General features: G+C 40.0%; 1 protein-coding gene across 1 annotated transcript; it reads left to right on the top strand.

Annotated features, from left to right (window-relative positions):
- Positions 1–49: 49 nt before the first annotated feature.
- Positions 50–21228, top strand: ccdc150 (coiled-coil domain containing 150). The gene is made up of 27 exons (XM_027012148.2): positions 50–111; positions 1257–1619; positions 1978–2156; positions 3445–3513; positions 3634–3750; positions 4186–4315; positions 4567–4610; positions 4708–4800; positions 5036–5131; positions 5731–5855; positions 6678–6843; positions 7032–7100; positions 7195–7287; positions 7418–7489; positions 7780–7857; positions 16358–16420; positions 17165–17266; positions 17444–17514; positions 17636–17723; positions 17802–17890; positions 18039–18165; positions 18281–18472; positions 18756–18824; positions 19060–19191; positions 19538–19624; positions 20075–20239; positions 20821–21228. The coding sequence occupies exons 2-27, from the start codon at positions 1259–1261 to the stop codon at positions 20932–20934; spliced, it is 2991 nt and encodes a 996-aa protein (XP_026867949.2). The 5' UTR covers positions 50–111; positions 1257–1258; the 3' UTR covers positions 20935–21228.
- The last annotated feature ends 419 nt before the right edge of the window (positions 21229–21647 follow it).

Genomic DNA, 21647 nt, shown 5'->3' with positions numbered 1-21647 from the left:
CTCTTCCTGCGATTATCACCCCCTACTGCACAGGAGGATTTATAGGAGCACCAGAGGGGAAGACGTTAAGATGTCTCCATAGAAACAAGTGTAGCGAGGGAAGTCCATAGGGTGAGTAGCGCAATATAGTTTATTCAGTGTTTAACGCATTGGGCAAAACTATGTTTAACGTATTCAGCGAAACAAATATATCCGACAAAAATTATTTTGTTAAAGTATTTTCCATTCCTGTCTATTTTGGTATAACCCAAGCCGTTAGCTACTTAGTAATACGAATTAAATCTCTGCTGTCTTTAATAATCTAGCTGTTAGCTCTCTAACCTAACGCTAGATGTGGTAGCTAGTTAGCTATCTTAGCTAACAGGTGATGTTAGCTAACGATAGCTAACTAAGTTACACTATGAAGCGCCGAGTTTTGTGAATTCTTCTCTTCATTTACACTAGCTAGCCAAGTCTTATTTTTAATAAGTAATGATTTATATTTCACGTTAACTTGGTTGTTTGTTTGCCTTACTCCCTAATGTCACTTGGTAACGTAGTAAATCTCAAAGGGCTTTCATTTGTCTGTCCAAGCCTAAAACATTACCATTAGCTAGGTATACATCAATTTATATATTCTTGAAACTCAGTAGCTAAGATTTCAGATTCCTAATGTGCACAGAACTGTCCTACCCACGTGAGAGCCAAGACATAAGAATTCCTGGCATTTAAAAACACAGTATTAACAAATAAAGTAGCTATAACTATGGTTCATTTAATAGTTTTTTAAAAACATATTTTAATAAACCCAATTGATTTTTTTTCACCTTGGTACCATGATTAATGAGCGATTGACTCAAGTACAAGCATAGTAAAAATAGAACCGTCATTCTCTGGGTTTCTCTGTTGGTTCATGACTTTCCAGTTATGTTTGTCAGTTTTTGATAACCTGGCTTTAGGTGTCTTTATCCAGCTTCATATCTTAATTACCAGTATCGTCTCTCTGTTCCTAGAATTGCAAAGTGTCTGCCAGTGCCATGTCCATTCAGCAATGCATCTGAGCTTCCATATGTTCAGAGCTTAACACAGGTCCGAGACATGAATCCTAGGCTTGAACTCTAATTTTGGACTGAATTGCTCTGTCACCAGTGATTCTCCACTGAAAATATTTTTTCCCTTTAATCTGGGATAAGATTGCACGTTTGTGTGAACACTAAGTGACGTATTTCAGCTGAGTCACTGATGCTTCTTAAACGAGTCTCCTGTCCTCACTCTAGTAATGTCCAGGCCAACGATACCACCTTTGAGTGTTGGGGCAACAGCCCCAGAGTCTCTATCCCTGCTGCAACAGCGCCTCCTGGTGGCCAAAAGGCAGGCGGAAGAGCTTGCAGAGCAGCTGGATTCGCTGGGCGCGTCCAGGGAGCAGCTGCAAGCAAGGACTTCAGATAGAACCCCCCCCCCTCGGCCGTTGAGTCCAGTGAAGGTGTACCGAGCTTTGAGGCCAGTGGGGGACGGAGTGCTATGGCGGCAGTGTGAGTCCCTGGTGGGACGAGTGTGTCGGCTGGAGAGCCTCTTGCACACGTTAAAGTTGACCACCTTCCGTCTGGAGACAGAGAGAGAGCTTAACCCATCCCACACGGGTAATTGCTGAATCCCTTTCTTTTTTTTGGCTCTCTTCCTAACTTCATATCTTTGTGCATCTCTCACTTGCTAATTGTGTTTATCTCTTACACTCTCTCTCTCTCTCTCTCTCTCTCTCTCTCTCTCTCTCTCTCTCTCTCTCTCTCTCATCTAGCTTCTTTAAATTTTTTCCTGCATAATTCTTTGTATCTCCTTCCCTCTGTTCATGTGTGACTGTATGTGCATGTGCTGCTGTATATCTGTGTATATGCGTTACACTGTGTGTGCATACTCGTTTTGCACTCTTTGCTCTCTTTCTGCGAGAGCGCAAACTGCATCCTGAATGACGTATTCTGGGTGCATGCACGCACGTGACAGCACGCTTGCAGGAGCGGCTAGCGGCCCTGCAGGAGCAGTGTGAGGAGGAGCAGCGCTCTTCACAGCGGGAGGTGATGCGTTTGAGGGACCAGCTGCAGCAGGCCTGCGAGGAGAGAGAGGAGGCGAGGCAGGAGGCGCACAGACTCAGACAAGAGCTGGACATCTCGCACTCCTCTAAAGTACAACTTTTCTTAAGTACAGCTCCATTTATATGTCTTATCTGGAATACAGCTCCTATATAGTACACGTCTAGAAAACAGCTGATGTGCCCCTTACTAGTGGGAATAACCACCCTTGGTTTGGATGACACCAGCGAAACGTCTTGGCATGGATGGTATAGGTGTTGAAAGGTATCCAGACACACTCCTGCCCATTCCAACTGCAGCAGAGTACCGAGATCTCTTAGATTGTGTGGTTGTGTATCAGCATGGTGAACCTGGTGATCCAGGTGTTCCCAGATGTGCTCTACTGGATTGAGATTGGTTGAGTTAGCAGGTCAGGAAAGGACACCAAGGACACTGTCATGCTTCTGAAACCACTCGTGCACCACCCTTGCATGGTGAGGTGGGTCGTTATCCTGTTGATGGGTACCATTACCATCTGGGAAGAACATCAACATGTACAGGTGCACATGATCTGCTAGGATTTCCAAGTACCCGTTGGCATTCAGACACTCATGCAGTGCTACTAGTGGTCCAAGATCATGCAAGGAAACCATCCTCTAGAAATGAACATTGCCACCAACATTGGTGCTTTAAGCATGTATCTGCTTCACAGGTTCAGGTGTAACAGTATTTGCTCAGTGGTGATGAATTGATCCACTGTGGCACGTCGATTGATCTGTAGTACTCGCCAGAGTTGGCTTTCCCCGCTGGCATCAATGGCCTGTGGGGCACCAATGTTATGCCATTGGGAGGCACTCAATGTGCGAGAAGTCCCTTCTCGGTTCACCTCCACTTTGGCAGCTCTAGAACTTCCCATGAGGTTAGCAGTTTCTGAGATGATCCATCCTTCCCCAAGTTTCGAATTACCATCCTCTTTTGGACATCAGTCAAATCTTGTTCTATACCCATAATGATCATTTTGTGCTCTGCTACAACTCCTCACTTATTTATATGTGCAGCAAACCCTGTCATATGCCACCTGTATTGTCCTGGGCTGAGTTAATTCCAAACCAGGGGTGGTCGTAATGTTCTGATGTGACTGTGCACATCTTCTCTGAAGTGCATACTTTATAGAGTATATCACCTGTGTAGCTCACTTTTAGGGAACATCTGAGCTGAAGTTAACCACTTCTATATATTATCCTCTCAAATGCATTTCCTCTTGAGAATCTGCTATGAATTGCGGTCTAAATAGATCATGTCTACCAAACCAGTATTTACAGTGTTCATGTGATTTCAGTGTGAAGTTTCCTGTTGTACTTTATTATTATTTGTACTTCTCTGCACATGCTATCTGACCCAGATGGATGTTGCCATGGCAACAGATGAACTGAAGGTGGTCAAAGTTCAGATGAGTCAGAAACTGCGGCAGGTGAGAGGTCATCCAGGTCAGAAAGCCTGTTAGAGATACAGTTAGAACAATAAAACCACTATTAGTTGCATTCTTCCTGGACAGATAACACATTACTCTGACTCTGACTTCTGACCTCAGATGAAGGAGGAGCTGGAGCAGGAGACAGTGGCCCGCCTGGAGGCTGAGCAATCCCATAATGCCCTGCTTCAGAGAGTGGAGGAGATAGAAGGAGTGGTGGAAAGAGAGAGACAGCAGGTCAGAGGAGGAGAGGAAAAGAAAGAAAGGTTTAAACTACATTATGACAAGTCAAACTGCACATTTCTTTTCAAATAGCTATTATTTGTATGTGAGCTGTTCCTTAGGAATCTAATCTGATTTTTTTTTTTGGTTCTGATTTGGAACACATTTGCAAGTGATTGCAAATTTGACCATAAACATGATTGAAAAAGATCAAAGAAATACTCAATCTTCCATTTCATGATGTTTAAGAAACATGTTTGGTTTATTAACACTGGAGTTCATGGTTTGTTAATGTTAACTAGTGTTAATTAAGGGAACCTTGATGCAATGTGCTACCACTTTTACTAATTTAAAACAATATATTTTTCAGTTAAATTTCCAAATTGCCTTCCCCTAGCAAACTACTGTTAGATAGCTAAGCAGAGATGACCACCTCCTAATGCTCTATAGGTGAAGGTTCTTCAAACCGACTGCCATGCCCTACGTGTTGATGGACAGGAGGCAAGGGCAGAGCTAGAAGATAAGGACAATCTTATACAGTACTTGCAGGAAGAGTGTCAGCAGCTCAGGGACCAATTAGGTGAGTAGAGCAGTATAAGGGACATGATTTGAGGTTGGGTTTCCCTCCTGAGCCTTGGTTCATCTCGAAAGTTCTCCATCATGCTCTCAGGGAGTTTTTTCCTTGCCACTTACCTTGCCTTGGTTTGCTCATTAGTGTCTGAACCTGCATTCTTTGTATAGATGATTTCTGACAGTACATGCAAAAAGTGCTATACAAATTAATTTTAATTGAATTTGAACTGAAACTGGACAGTGTTTTGTGCTCATTAGGGCATAAGGAAGATCTCATATCAGAGCTAACCAAGGAGTTAAAGGTAAGAGACAGATTTCAAATTTGATGACCATTCAAAAACCTAACAGAAAACTGGACACCACTTATGATTGCATGTGTATGCATGTGCGTGAGTATAGAGTGTCAGAATAGCTTTGCAGAAGCAGCAGCAGGAAAACAGCAGACTCGTTAAGGATGGAGGAGAACTGAGAGCAGCTGCAGATAAAGTCCAGGTACTCACAAACACACTCACAAACACACATATACTAGTCACATACTAGACACAAGCAGCATAAACACACACATGCAAAGTATATACTTGTAGACATGTAATAATGTGCATCCACATTCAAGTCTAAGTCATCTGCTAGCCTATTTGTCAATCATTGTATTTCATGTTCGTAATCAATTGCCTCTCTCTCTCTCTCTCTCTCTCTCTCTCTCTCTCTCTCTCTCTCTCTCTCTCAGGAGCTGAATAATCAGTTGGACACTCAGTTTTCTGATTTGAGTTCAGCACTTCATTCCCTTACTGTGGAAAACAACCGACTACAGATCAGTCTGAAGGTAGCACTACTCACCACATGCCACGTAGGGTTCAGTCTGAAGGTAACACTATTGAACTCATGCTGAATAGGGTTCAGTCTGAAGGTAACACTACTGAACACATGCTTGATAGCATTCAGTCTGAAGCTAACACTACTGAACACATGCTGGATAGGGTTCAGTCTGAAACTAACACTACTGAACACATGCTGGATAGGGGTCAGTCTGAAGCTAACACTACTCACCACAGGCTAAGCAGGCTTCAAGCCATAAATTGGCATGATGTTGCTATGAAGACCCATGCGGGACCAATCACTGGGTTTTTACCATATATTCTTTGTATTCTATTGAAGGTTTTTGTGTGATCTTTTGGAAGGAAATTATGCCAAGGAAGCATTTGGGTTATTTAAGCTTTTTATAAGAGGCTTTTAAAAGTTTTAGTGCCTGTCAAAACAAGCAGTTTCACTTAAAGGGGACCAGACAGATGTGACTGGCTAAGTCTAAACAACTTTTGTCTTTTCAGCTTTTTAGAATGAAGTACCTCCCATATGTCATGTATGCACCTGAACATGTCATGTGTTAAACTAAGTTTGCTTGGATTGTTACTGTTTTGTTTTTAGGCGGAGCAGGAGCATGTGGCCCAGCGTGTGAAGGAGCAGGACCTGTTGTTAGACAGTGCCAGAAGAAATATCCAATCTGAACTGCAGGAGGTGCTAGCTGATAGGCTCTTGATTAAGAAGGAACTGTGAGTTAGCTAACCACAAATGTACAGATACACAGACACACACCACATTGCTGCAATATAGGTAATATATACTCTCCTTACAATGTAGTTGGTATATAATGAGACATTGACGTAGATGTTGTTATTTTGTCTCCAGCATATTGAATTACAAATGAAAGAAAGATTAAATTGTCAGCTTTAATTTGAGGGTACATACATCTATACTGGGTGAACCACAGAGGAAATTCAGCCCATCTGGTAAATAGCCAACCAACCCAAACTTTTAAAGGAACTGAAAGTAACAGCAAAAACAGTGTCATCATGTGATATATGGACTGCACTGTAACTAAAGTCTAGTTGATGAAGTTAAAGAGGATAGTCTGGATGTTGCACTGCTCTCTAGCAATCATATAATGACTTTATGATTAATATTATGTGTATGGCATGGTTGGCTAAAGGGTGGTCTTTGTACGGGGTGGGTTATATGCAGGAGATGTTTGATAGATAGAGGAGGATTTGGGTATAGTATGTTTGATTACGATTGAGGACAGGCTTTGTGTAGCATATGTATAAAGTATTAAGAGTAGGTATTGGATAGTTAAGGGATAGGTGAAAGGGTAGGTTATAAACAGTGTTTAAGGTTATAGATAAGTTATATATAGGGTATGGTTGGTTAAGAGAAAGTTAGATATGAGTGTAGATATGATTTTTAGTGCAGTGCCTGGCTGATGTTTGTAGGTATATCAACTAAGTTATATATAAATAAGTTATATATAAATACATGATACATAAAATGACTGGCGAGATCAGAAGCCAATCAGGTGTGCTCATTTCCCCCTAAAGGGAGGTTCTGAGGTCGGATCATGTCAGACTGCAGCAGAGTTCTGCTGTTGCCTTGGAGACAGCTGTCACTCACCAGGAACTGTTGGAGAGAACTATTGAGCGCTTGCGGGAAGAGGTCAGCAGTGCTGTTAGAAATGGAGAAACCATGCAGAAGGAGAAGGATGAGGTAAAGACTGAAGTACGCCATCTTTGAGGCCATCTTAGATAGCTTCTGCCTGAGAAACAGTGCTGTGTTTAGGTAAACTGCTGGGTTACGTTACAAATGGACATGCCTGGCATTTTCTGTACAAATGTTATAAATGGTAAAGTCTTTGTAAAAGAGAAAATCATTCTAACCTTCCCCCTGTCTCTCAGATGACTACAACAATCTCTAAACTGGAAAAAGAGCGTAACTCTTTAGAAACACAGCTTGCTGAGTTCCAGGTACAGATTCATGGAAAAATAAAATGTATTTTTATTTGTTTAGTTTTTGTAAATTCTTTTTGCCACTATTTCTGTTTCTGCATATAACTAACAGGAGGAGTTGTTTGAAACAAACTCCACCCTTCAGAATCGGGAGGAAGAGAACAAGGGGCTGATGGGAAGGCTGGAAGCTGTGCAGCATCAGCAGGTATAGAAGCCAAGAGGTCAGGTGGTCAGTGTTTAGAGAGTGAGCAGGTGTTACCTCCAAGCATCACTCTCTCTCTCTCTCTCTCTCTCTCTCTCTCTCTCTCTCTCTCTCTCGCTCTCTCTCTCGGCAGCAAGTAGAACAGGTGTTGCAGCAGCTGTTGGACAGTAAGAACAAGCTGGCCTATGAGAACAGCAAGCTGCAGGTGACAAAGAAGAGACACGTGTACACATTAACCCAATCATTAAACAGCCACATGAAAAAACTAATAAACACACAGACACGCACACTAGACAGTCATACAAACGTACACACACACACACACACATACACACACACACATACATGCATGCATACATACATACATACATACATATATATATATATATATATATATATATATATATATATATATATATATATATATATATATATATATATATATGATTCTCAGGCTCTGTGTGTGTGTGTGTGTGTGTGTGTGTTTTTGTTCAGACTCAAGTTCAACAGCTGGAGGTGGAATGCACAATGGAACGGCAGACAAGCTCCTCTCTAGAGAGCAAATACACACAAGTACACATACGCACACACGTGCACACACGCATACCAACTATTTTATGGAAAACCATTACAGAGGTACACAGTCACATGCACACATTCACTTTTAATATCACAAGCCAGTTTCTACTGTACGTGTAACACTACTGTAAGTGTTTGTTCTCACTGACTGACCAACTAGCCTATGCAGTTGCTAGCTACCGAGGTATCTAGCTAACTTAGCAGTACACACAAGTGTCTAGCAGTGATTAGCAGTATAGATCAGCTAGTTACAGTGCTCTGCTGGTGGCATGCTTTCTTAATAAGATGATGGCATGGCCACCACTTATTAATGAGTGGGAATGAGATCCTAATGCGTAGAAACGAGTTATTAAGGCTTGGGAATGAGATAATTAAAGTGGGAATGATATAATTAAGGTGTAACAACAAACAAGATGATGAAGGTGATGTTCATTAAGATGTGACCACACGCAGCATCAAGGGCAACACTGCTAGGTTTTTGCGGAAAAGGGAGAGTTGTTTGATTTTTTTTTAAATTTTAACCTTTAAATGAATTATGCTGATATGTTGGAGTCACTTGCAGTGAGACATAATTCTAAGCAAGAGACATCTAATTCTCATACTCTGAGCAAATGGCCTCAGATGCAGACAGTATGCAGACTTGGCAGAAGTGACTGGTTTCATTGTGGGAGGCTACATGACTACAGGTAGGTGTACACCAAATGTTTGGAATTGGTTATTGAAGCAGGAAAGGAAGACATTGGACTAATTCTTGCAGCTGTAAACCCTGAAGCATCAGCCATGCGACACTGCAAGGGACTTAAACATAGGTGGTATTTTGCTGGTGGGCTTAACTATGTCTAGCATATAGATTCTTGACAAATTAAAACCCCATGCTCAAGTGACACACAAACGGTGACCCACATGTTATAGGCTGTGGAGCAGATAGGTGGCTGCCCCAGAATCGTCCGTGCAAATTTGAAGAATGTGGTGGTTCAAGACCTCCAGATATTACTCTGCCAGCATGATACCAATGAGAAAGCAGAGGAAAAAAGTGAAAGCAGCAGATCAAGTACCACAAGTTTACAATGAAGCGATTAGGAGGCAGGCGTATGTGCAGAGAAGAGCAAATTTTATTATGGGCAAACACAGAGTTGCAACCATTATAACAGTCCAGGGTCAATTTACCAACGTAGAGTCCAGGATTAGCTAAATGAAACAAAACATATGACAAAAGCGAAGTTGGCTATAACAAAGAGGCTAGGATAAATGAAGGCTAGAATAAACACAAAGCTAGGAAACACGAACAACTAGGAATAACAAACAAGGGCTAGGATATTACACGCACGAAGGCTATGTACATGACAAGCTAGGACAATGACCAGCACTGAAATATGGCAAACACAGGGCTTAAATGCTGAACACAACAAGACTAGAAATTAGGAAACTATGGAACCAAACAACAAGGAAGTAACGCAAAACAAAGACACGAGACAGGGAAACCATGGAGACGGGGACACTAGGAGGGTGGCCAATCATGACCATAAACCAAAGAATAAAGAAATTGTTGGGGATAACGTTGGAGTATTGGATACAGCTGATGGGTGAAGTGAAAGACCAGGGGGGTATTCCAGAAAGCAGGTTTAGCCACTAATCCACATTGGTTATCTCAGAGATTGTGGAAACTCTTGGCCTTCCGTTCAAAAAACTGGGCTCAGAACAGGTGTAGGATTTGCCCTCAATTTAACTTCAAATTGTATGCATCAGTATTCTGTTTATTTTTAATAACATTTTTACTACTTTAAGCTTTCTTTTAACAGAGTATGATGAGCATTATGTAGGGAATGTCCTTTTGGCATCAATTGTTGGTCTATTAAAAATGTAGGCCATTCAGCTTACTCAGATATTTTCCTGGGCATCTGTGAAAGTCAACAAGGTCTCCATAAAATTTTAATTATATTAACAAGACATTTAAAAATATATATATGTGGCCAGGCCAGTTTAAGACTATGACTCTTATCATGAATCTATATTTCATATAGCCTGCATAGATTCACATTCCTATTGGTCCTTCAGTAGTAAATATATGCAAATTGAAATCTCTCCATACAGCTAATGTTAAGGCAATTACAAAATGTTTTCTTGCAATTCAAGACTTTGTTTCACAATGCACTTGCTTTCTCCACTATCAAAAAATTGTAGTAATAATAATAATAATAATAATAATAGTCTTCAATAGCCTAATAATAATGGCTATATGATACACTATATTCCAACAAATTTGCACAAGGCATGTCACTTCATGTCATTATATGATAATCACATGTTCATTCACATGTGATTTAAAACAGGATTTCTTTCTATATCACAGAGGGTATCCCTGCCTGCTGCCTCTTATGACACCACATCTTGACCCTGCTAAAGTCTCTCTGACTGCAGGACTAGGGCCAGGAATGAGACAGAAACTTAGGCCAGGCCAAGTTCCGGTGCCGGGGTGAGCCCTGAGCGTTCATCCCTGAGAAGGCATGACACTTTATTTTGGGTTGTTTGGTACAGCAGACCCTGCCATACCACACAATGACCAGAGGAAGAAACCATGGCAGAGATGGTAAAGTTCTTAAGAAACACCACTAGCATAAAATTACTTCTCAAATCCCTCACCATCCCCCTGCATACGTTTGAAAACGGTAGTAAAATCTTTATAAGAAGGTTTTCAAATTTGTTTGATGTCATGCGAATATTTCATCTCCCAACCAATTTACAAAAGGTCTGTAAAATCATATGACCCTGGCTTTTTTCACATACTGCCTTTCATGCACTTACATCTTTGTACATATGTAGATGTTATGTAACTTGATGTACGATACTCAAAATAATCCTTAAATAATCCTTAGCCATTAGCCTTCTTCCTGTAATCTAAGAAGAGTGACGCTCAACTATAAGACTGCCACTATATGCATATCACTACAAGTAGCTATGAGTAAAAAAAATCTCAACATTTTGAATTATGCTTACAAACATTTACTTTACATTTTCTTCACTGTAAACACTGTTTAATAACCCTTGGATTATATAGGATACATTTTAAAACAAAATCATAACCCAGCGAAATAGCTGATACATTTTGAATGATTAAATAGGCTTTAGGCTATACAATTTTGCAGTTTTATGAACTCATATTGACTGTTGTTCCTTTGCTAACATTGTTGTATTACCCTTTAAAATATATGACCTTTTAAAGTATATATGGAATTTTTATATGAGTTAAAATTCCAACAGAACGTAATAAGAAGCTCTCCTGTTTTTTATTGCTCTCATCTATGTAGAATACCATTATCTGTGCTAAACTGATGATGGCCTTTAAAGTTAACCATGAATGGGCTTCAGTTAAGTTCAGTCTAGTCACAGTTACTGACTTTTATCTCTGAAATTTTAACCTGATATTATGGAACCAAGAACTCTGGGTATGTAGGGTCAAGTTAGTTCAACTCAGAGTTCAAGGTTAAGTTTAAGGTTTGTTAAATCTGCTTTATGGAATAGTCCCCAGGAATTGTTTATGCTTTTGGAACATCCAGGCAAGTGATGTTTCTGAGCTGGCTACTATAGTGATCTCATTTGAATTTTAATGTCAAGGAATCTGATAATTTGCCCACAATGCTTTCTACAACACATTGTTCTTACACAACAACAACAACAATTTTAATAATATGCAGGAAGCTCTCCAACTGAAGAGTTTAATGAAATGAAACCAAACATAAAAGTGCACTAATCTAATTAATATCAGCACAGTTGATTAATATGCCCCTGTTTTAGCAGTCTGCAACTGAAGAGTTTAATAAAAAACCAGTGAAATGAAACTGAGCTTAAAGGTACACTAACCACATCTAAAGAAAGCCAACATAACTTCAGTGACTGACAGTCAGACAAAGAAACACTTAGAAAGGCTTATAAAGGAAATGACATAACATACTGGTGATGCAGTAAATGATGCACAATATGAGCTACCTGAGTGGGGCGGGGCATTAAACCAAAACACAGAATATGTGCAAAGAAAACAAAACATAAACAAAAAACCACTGCCTCCTGATGGCAGGCAGAGGGTGGGGGGGCACCGTCACAAATAAGCTTAATAACCCTGAACCCTCAACATCCTAGTTAAACAGGTTAAATTGTTGATTCTTTCTGAATACTTTAGCATTTAAAGAAGTTATGTTTAATTACTGTTTGTGAGTTTTGTAATGTAGCTAGAAACATGGCGGTGTTCGGGTGGACAGTGCAATGCTTTAAAATTACTGTTGCTGATACCATCCAGCTCCTTCTCCATGAATTTAAAACAATCCAATGTGAGGTCACCATTCATTGTTTGATCCAGCCACTGTTTTAAATTTGGGGAGGATCAGTATCTGGAGGAGTAATGTAGGTGTATTTGGACAAAGAACAGTGTAATCTTTCCCGGTTTCATGGTCCCCAGGATACCAGTGCTTTGAGCTTTTATTATTGTTTTGAAGTGTGTCTCTGCCTCTCCTGTGATTTGTGTTCTTGTTATCCAATCAATTATTCGATCTCAGTGATATCTCTCAAGTCACACAGGTATACATAACACTGCACAAAGCTCTTTGCTTGCACACTTGTTATTTCAGAGTCTATAAGTGCCAATTATAGCTACAACTTGCAGGACAGTTCAGTCTATAGTTACTAAATTAGTCTCTGTAGATTGCTTTTCTTAAGAGTTAGAATGATTTATGAGACTGAAGAGATTTGTTTCTTTGGGAGAACTTGTAGTGTTTTGTGTCTTCCATCTGTTTCTTGGTACAGATATATAATCTAAGGATTTTCAACTTGATTTTGTCATACAGATCCTCAATGTAACTGTCAACATCAATCACGTTTTGTAAAAAGTTATGGATGTCACAAAAGTGACTTTTGTGACTTGAAGAAACCATTTGGAGGAAAAAGTGATCCTGCCATTTGTTGGATGCTGTTCACTGTTGTCTACCAATCAACAGTGACATGTCTGACATGTCCTGCCACCTTTCACAGCTCATACCTGATTAAAATCATTGTCTGTCTCACTGAAAATCATCCACCTGATTTCTATGCTGCTTATACTTCCATTTCCCCTCAGTTTATTTAAAGTCTTTGTTCTTTTGATTACTTATTCTTCTGAAGCACAGAGTCTTGCTTTTGATATTTCGATCAAGTGATTTTTCCAGAGGAAGAAGCTGCAGGCTGACAGTTGTGACATTAAAGCAACAGTTGCCAATCTGTCTCTGTAACTGGGTGTGATGGTGGAGGCAGGGAGGGAGTGAGATGCAAGTGTTCCAGTGGAGTTTCTTTATTGAACATGATGATGAGAAACAAAAGGTGCTCAGAGGCTGAACAAAAAGAAAGCAGAAGCAAATTGCGCTGGCAGTAAATTCTCTGGCATAGACTTGGCAGCCGTAGGCTTGAACGAGGCATGCACGCTGAGCTGGAGCAGTGCACTGTACTGAAGGCAGGGGCCTCTGGGGTTTAAATAGGCAGAAACATAAATGAGGTTCAGGTTCAGGTGATCAGTAGGTGGGGGATTGTGAACCAGGTAGGCGTGGTGCCTGTGTGTGAATCAGTGGGCATGTCCCTCTGGCTGGGTGGCCAGTGCACTGTGACAGTGGGGATGTACTTTGAAATGTCTTGCTCAGACATCAGTGGAATTACCAACCAATCTGTGAAATCAAGAAGTACAAATATTTGTAAAATAAATCAATAATTTCTGTGGAACTGAGTGATCCAATACTGTGGCACAATTGAATAATATATTAGTTTTCAAGAAAAACTAAGGAGGGTACATGGCAAACTATGAGGTGCTACACAAGCACAAACCTCACCATAGCATAAAGGACAAATAAACCCTCATATGGTGGTAGACATTATGTTACATGATTTATTTTTGACAATGGATATAATGCTAAAATACATTCACTCTGTCTCTAAAGAAATAACAGGCCTAGCCACACTTGTTTACTTATACAAAGATGGTGGAAAATCAACATCATTTATTTATATTCATTTACATTTTACATTTACAGCATTTGGCAGACGGTCTTATCCAGAGCAAGTTAAAAAGTGCTTTGTCATTTACTCAAGAATGCATCCTAGCCAGTACAGTAGGCTAGAGTCCAAGATACCATTGAACTAGAATACTGTTGAAATACAGGGATCAATGCTGATGCCTAGAAGTGCAAAACACATATAAGCTCTATAGCAGACAGCAATAAGTGCAATAAACAATACCCTACAATAGGTATTAGAGTTTCAGGTAGTCAACATAGGAGCAAGATCCGTGGTCATTTAAATATCCACAAACAGATGGGTCTTCAGTCTGTCTTTTTGTATTCACTGGCTTGAAAAGCAGTTAATATAAGTTAAATGTTCCTTCCACCTGTCTCTTACACATCAAAGATGTCAAATCATTTGCACTTTAATAATGACTACCTTTGCTGGAAGTATCACCTTAACATAAGCATACAGTACTATGCAAAAGTCACAAACCACCCTCCACTAATTTCATTTCCAGTCAAATAGTCCAAGTTACTAGTTTTCCAGGAGATAATCTTTCATAAGGAAGAAGAAATGAAGTCATGGAAATGCAAGTGGAGAAACAGGAGTTTTCAAATCTAAAGTTATATTAGTTTAGTTAAATATATAAGTACATGTATTTTATAAATATATATAAATATACTTATATAGTTAGCTATATTTCAAAGAAATGTTACAAAGACATTTGGACTCCTAACAACTGTAAAACCTGGTAGACCACCAGAATTGTCCCCAGCATAATCTGTTTTCATCTTTAAACCAAGCTTTAGTCATAGTAATATGTCTTTGTAAATCTGAAAGTTTTACATGCAATTCCTTCTGTAGTCTGCTTGAGCATCAAAATACAACTGCGGCAGCATTTAATGTATATACATTTATTCTATATACATTTTATTTTTAAAATAGTTAATTAAAGTCGTCAATATGATTCATAATACCACAGTCTAAGCGGATGTAATGTAAGGGTTAACTGTTTTGACAAGATCCGACACACTTAACTACTGCTGACACCAGAGTGAATGAGTGAATGTTTTGCATTGCTATTTATCCTTTATTTTGCTATCTTTTTAATAAATAATTATTAGATGTTATTTTCAAACATTTAACAACCTTTCTTAATAGTAGACCTGTTGAAATAGCAGCCTAAAAGCCAGCCTTGCTATTCTTTGACAATCATAAGGTAATTATAAATCCATGACGCCATATGCCCTGTACCTATATATATACCTAAACTGTGGGCACAACCAAATGTTCCAGCTTTACCAAGTTCTTCCCACACCTTTATGATCTTATTCCCACAACTTTCTTGATTTTGTTTCCACACCTTAATGATCTCATTCCCATACTTTAATGATCTCAACCCTATTCCTTAGTAACTCTACACATTAGGATCCCGTTCCGACACCTTAACAAGTCATGGCCATGCCTTCATTTTATTAAAAGTAATGTCACCAGCAGGGCTCCATGAGTTTTGACTAGTGGGATTTGTTGGAGGCAGTTCATGTTAACATTTGAACTTGCTAACTTGTATTCTGGAATGTTTACGATGAGATTAATGTGAATGAGGATTGTTGTAATCATCATTAATCAGATTAGCCTTTTCCACGTTGTCAAGTGCGGAAAAAAATTTATTTTTCCACTTAGCAAACACATGATTCTGATTTGCAAACACAAGCCTCTTAGTGAGACAGTATGCATATTTATTGTCTAGCTATGTTATAAGATAGATCTGTCATATCACTGCAGTCAGGCTCTTTGGAGAAACCATACATTATAAAGATCTTGGGGGTTTTTTAAATGAATGCCCAGCTACCTTTTATCTAAAGCAACTTACAATTATGACTGAGTACAACTTGAGCAACTGAGCCTTGCTCAGGGACAACTTGAACCAGCAACCTTCTGATTACAAGTCAAGTACCTTAACTACTAAACTACCACTGCATAATTCCTCTTATACAAGAACATGACAGTTTTATTCTAGAAATACTTTTAGCTGTTGTTTTTTGTTTATGACTGAATACAACTTGAGGGTTAAGGGTCTTGCTCAGGGAGCCAGTAGTGGGGCTTGAACTGGCAACCTTCTAATTACAAGGCAAGCACCTTAACCACTGAGTTACCACTGCCCTTTATTTAACATTCATTGTTATCTGTGGCTATGACTAACACTTGCAAACAAACAGTAAAGTAAACTAATGTTTGGCACTTTATACAGCGGATTATCTTAGAACCAAGGCTTTTTTCTAAGCAATAAGATATAGAACACCACTCACATTCTGTGCTTCCTTTGTAGATTTCCAAGCATTTTTGATGTTATACTGTTGACACTAGTAGAAAAATTGCTTTGCATTGGAGGCAGTTCGTAGAAACTGAGCTTGTCTAGTGGCCTTGTTGAGTTTGCATTTAGTATAACACATTCTGTAACATTCTCTGACTATTTCAGGTTAGCACAGAGCTCAGGTGTGTGAAGCTGAACTATGAAAGTCTGCAGGAGCAGCTCAAACAGGTATATGCACACTCTTACCATCTTTTACTGTCTGTGAACTAATTAAGGTTGATATAAATTACTTTTCCTGATAAAATGGTGACTGTGCCACTTTAATATACTTTCAAAAGTTTTAAAGCCCCAAGAGGCCTTAACTTGTGGCTGCTTTCTAAATGGGTTAATATTGCCCAAAGTATGAATTAATAGTGTCTTTTAATGTCTACATGTACTTTGCCAGAGATTCTCCTCATTCAGTTTATATATGGCAGTCCTAATCATTGGTAAATCTTATGTACATTTCACCCTCAATAATCAAATGTTGCTTGCCCCGCCCCATAACATCAGTAACAACTGAATTCCCACTTTAATGATCTGTGCAGCCTCACCAGTGAAAGAACCCTCACGATGAAAAGCTCACTTAGCAAGTGTAGCCTACTGTGATCATTCTTCAATCACTATCTATGTTTGTACAAGTAGGGCTGGAAAAGCCTGATTCTTCCCACTTGTGACAGTGTGTAGTTGTGAGTAGTGTAGATGGTCTGTCAGATGTCAGTCCAGCTTGACCATTATATTAGTACAACATCCAGACTTAGATAGGTTTGTTCAGTGAATTCAGCTGGTTTGTTATCTTGTGTTTTCTGGGAAAGTTTTCTCTCTCTTTTTTTTTTTTGTGTGTGTGTGTGTGTGTGTGTGTGTGTGTGTGTGTGTGTGTGTGTGTGTGTGTGTATGTCTGTCTGTCTGTCTGTCTGTCTGTCTGTCTCCCAGGCAAAGAGAGATTTACGAATGAAGGATTGTGAGGTGTGCATGTTGGGCGAGGACATGCTGAGAGAGCAGCTCACCACACTGCAGCTACAGCCCAGAGACATGGTGAGGAAGAGGATCTGGATGGCAAGACCAACACCAAGAGAGCTAGAGACCAGAGGATTTGTGTGTGTGTGTGTGTGTGTGTGTGTGTGTGTGTGTGTGTGTGTGTGTGTGTGTATGTAACAGGGTGAAGTGACTGAGATGCGGGGGAATGTTGTAATGTCTCACTCCTGTTTGCAGCAGAACACTAAGGCTCTGCAGATGGAAGTGGGAGGCAAAGAGCAGGAGCTTCGTACTCTCCAGAGAGAAAGGTGTGTGTGTGTGTGTGTGTGTGTGTGTGTGTGTGTGTGTGTGTGTGTGATCATGATTATCAAAAGACTCCATGTTGTAATAGAGAAATCTGAGTGTCATGGTCTGTATGTGTTACATTAGACTGCGGAGTCTACAAGAAATCCAGAAGCTCAAAGAGGAAGTGGAAAATCTACATAGCTTGCTGAAAAACACTATGCATGAAGAAAAGGTTACATTCATACATAAACACACACATAATACACAAGAACATAAACAAAGTCTTGAACCCACTCAAAGGCTGTTCTAGGTGGCTGTTGTGGGAGAGGCATTGGACACAGCTCAGGTGGACAACAGGAAACTCTCTCAGAATTTAGAGCAGACCTTACACGCCAAGCGGTACGCACAGCAGAAATTACAGCAAAGCCAAAAACAGTAGGGTAGCACCCTCAAGCATAGGTGTGGTGGGGGAGGACTGGGGGCATAAATTAGTGATATTTGACATTTAGTTTTTTCTGAGTACATGTATGCATTCTTCCGTCATCAGAGAGGCGGAGTTAGACGAAGCGAGGAAAGAGATTGGGCATTTGACTGAGCAGGTTGACACCCTTAGTCAGCAGCTCCAGAGAGAAAAGAACTATGGGAGGAAGTTGGCTGACAAGGAAATATCCGAGGTACTATCTGATTCAGCACCTTTTAAATATTTGTTTGTTTATCTTTTCTTTCTTTTTGTTAAGATAATTTTTTGTTATCTTTGTTGTCCTCTCCTTTTATCTGCTCCACTACCAGCTAAAGAAAGCACTTGATAAAGCTTCAGCCAGGTCAGGTGACCTCTCACAAGCCAATCGAGAGCTACGGGAGAAATTTTCAGAGCTGGAGAAGATAGTGTCCAGTCAGAAGTCTCGAATTAAAGCTCAGAAAGCCCAGCTAAAACAGCACCTGGACAACAGAACGGCTTTGGCACATTCAAAGAAAGTCAAGGTGTGACATCTAGACAAACAAACAGGATATGAATGAATCAGTGAGTGAATGAAGAATGGAAAGAAGGAGGGTAGTCAGTCAATCAGTCAGTTATATAGTGTCTTTCTCAGAACCCAGAGGAGCTTTGCAATCAACATGTAGCTTTTACATCCAGTCAACACACATTAAACACAAGCATACACTGGTGTTACTGTAAGTATGATCTAAATCATCTCATTATCCTAAGCCTAATTATAACACTGACTTAACCTAAGTCTGGTAAAGCCTTGCATCTGTTGTACAGGATTTGGAAGCAGAAATCACAAGCCTGGAAAACTCAAAGAATGAATATGAGAAGAAGTGTTTGGAACAGGTACCTGACACATATACACGCGCACAAACAAAAACACATTCTCAACAGACAACAAAAACACAGAACTCAGTTGACAAAGCAGACAAATAAACACACACACATACATATACATACAAATTTACAGATACCAGCACATAACAGATACTTTACACATCCTATTTCACTTTGGAACAGAAAGAGGATGGTTTTATGGTTATATTCCAAAGTTTTACTGTTGCAAAACTGTGTCTGTTAGTCTCAGTCATTGCTGCAGGTGCGCAATGAAATGGTATCTCTGCAGACTGAGCTGCAGAGTCTGTCCTCCAGCCAGCAGGGGGAGCTACAGGCAGCAAGAGACCTCACTCATAGACTACAAGAGAAATGCAAGGTTAATTTTTTCTTTCCTCCTCTTCTCTCTGTACATCAGGCTCTTTCCAATCTTTCCACTCTGTGGGGCTGTGGTAGCTCAGTGGTTAAGGTATGTACCTAGTAATTATAAGAGTGCCAGTTCAAGCCCTGCTACTGCCAAGTTGCCACTGTTGGGCCCCTGAACAAGACCCTTAACCATAATTGTAAGTTGCTTTGGATAAAAGCATCAAATAAATGTAAATCTACTTTCCTTACCCTGTCTTTTTCTTCTAGTGTCTTTCAACCCAGGAAAATATCTAATAGACCACTTCTACCTCAAAACTAGAAATAAATAATGAGCAGTTAGTTCTGAACTCTGTGTGTAGATGCTGGAGATGTATGTAGCAAGGTTGAGAGAGGAGAGGGATGAAGCAGAAGTGAAAATGAGGGAAGTCAGTTTGGAGTCCCAGCAGGTACAGCTGCTCCTATCGCATTACCACAGAGTCACACTGTCATATGGTCACAATGCTCTCATAACACACTGTCACTGTACACTTCCATTATGCTACCATCACACAGTCACGCCTACTACTAGCAAATGTTACAGAAACATCAGAAATATATAAATGCTCAGCATATTATTATTTGTGTTTCATTTTATAAGTTGTTTTTTAAAATCCATAACAATGGAGATCGTAGAAACACCCTTACAATGTGAGACTCTGGAATTTTGTAGACAGTAAACCTGTTAAGTTAAACTGCAGGGATCAATATATTTGGTCTCTGATCAATTTGTAAAATAGTCATTGATCGATTCACTGATGGCTTTTGATTATTTGGCTCCCACTTCAGAGACTTATTCAGCATTCCTTTTTCTTCCACTTCATTTTTGCTGTCCAATCTTAACCCTTTTCTGTGCACAGATCTCCGACAACCTGCAGGAGGCACACTGTTGGTTCCGTGCCAAGTTCGAGAGCTTAAAAACAGAGGTGGAGCAGAATGGGGTGGAACCTCTGGAGTGTGCTGAGCAATCCAGGGGAACCTCAAGAGACAGCACAACAGGCTCTCTTACAGAGGACACTGGCAAGGTGCTCTCCAGTAGGACCAATAGGGGCTGTGTGGGTTCAAATTTCAGACCAGGAAGGATGGAGTCCTGCTCCTGATGATTACCTCAGTTCCCCTGCCTCTGCTTTTAACTAAACCTGAGCAGCACCAGGGTAATGGTCTCATGGACTCTGTTTCCATCCCTCTTTAAATCAGCCTGCTCTTAATTTTTTCATAGGTTACCCCTTTCACAAGCAGTTTCAAAACGCTAAGTATAACTAGAAGGATTTACATGTTATAATCCTGCTAGATGTTTGAATTGAAACAAACCCACTTAATATGGTTATAGTACTTTTAGTACAACATAACAATGAGTCCACCCATGAGTCTCCTGTTATAGTTTTTCTATTCCACCAGTCTTGACTTCCACAAGGATATCTAGATCTGGTACAGATTGACTCTGTCCTGTGACCTCAGCAACACTAGAATTTGGTCTGCAATCAGCTTGAACTGGTCCTCCAGCCAGATAGGTACTAGGACCTTTTTTGGAATAGGGAATGTGTCCTACTTTAAATAGATGACTGGTGTCCTCCAAGCCCTGAAGCCTGTGCTGTTGTGTGCTCAGGTCCTGCTGTGTGTGGCTGAGCCAGAGGTGGAGCGCTGGGAATCTACCTTGCAGCGCTGGGAGACAAAGAGAGAGCTGGCTCGCATTGCCCAGGGCTGCAAACCCACAGGATGAACACAGCCGTGCACACATACGCTTACTGCACACTAACTAACATTGACACACACGCACACACACTGCACATTCACTAACATTAACATACGCACACACACCACGTTGTATAAAAGTATGCTTCAGTACTTAGAAAATCCATGAGGTACACCTCTATTTATATTTATTGGCTGCTAAAAACTAGAGTGTGGAAAATGTAGAATATTTTCTGTCATTTTACCTGAGGCTATGAGCCTCAGGTAAATAATGCAGGTATATATCTCTGAGAGAATTATAGCTAATAAAACTATTGTGAATTGATTTATATGTTTCATGTTTTTCAAATTTTAACATATGTGGCATTTGTGTCAGAATGATTTGCTCCAGTTTTCAAATGGAGCTCACGGTTAGATCAAAACAGTGTCAGTTACTGTTATTTGAACAAGTAATGAGTTCAAATAACTGTTGTGACAATCTGCATTTGGGACAAAATTTATATATAAGAATACATTTATATTATATATAGGACGATGTGCTTTCGTGTCACTACATGCAAGTGAAAACTAAAAAGTTCACATACACCTCTGCATGAAAATCAGCATAATTCTAGAGTAATCTTGGGAATATTCGCAGATAAGTGATGCGATAAAGTTATTACGGTTTTATATTCTGTCAAGTTTACTTTTTCATTTACGCTGTAACTGAGATACCCGGCAGCTGTTTTCAAGCAGCAACTG

This window comes from Electrophorus electricus, chromosome 15, assembly GCF_013358815.1.
Source record: "Electrophorus electricus isolate fEleEle1 chromosome 15, fEleEle1.pri, whole genome shotgun sequence".
Classification (NCBI taxonomy): domain Eukaryota; kingdom Metazoa; phylum Chordata; class Actinopteri; order Gymnotiformes; family Gymnotidae; genus Electrophorus; species Electrophorus electricus.
Note: the sequence above shows the minus strand (reverse complement) of the source record. Positions and strands in the feature narration are given on the sequence as shown.

Excerpts from the sequence above, each read along its gene's own strand:
- ccdc150 (XM_027012148.2), top strand. The coding sequence starts at position 1,259 with ATGTCCAGGCCAACGATACCACCTTTGAGTGTTGGGGCAACAGCCCCA. Across the intron at positions 2,157-3,444 it reads ACATCTCGCACTCCTCTAAA|ATGGATGTTGCCATGGCAAC; the intron begins GTACAACTTTTC and ends TATCTGACCCAG. Across the intron at positions 3,751-4,185 it reads TGGAAAGAGAGAGACAGCAG|GTGAAGGTTCTTCAAACCGA; the intron begins GTCAGAGGAGGA and ends AATGCTCTATAG.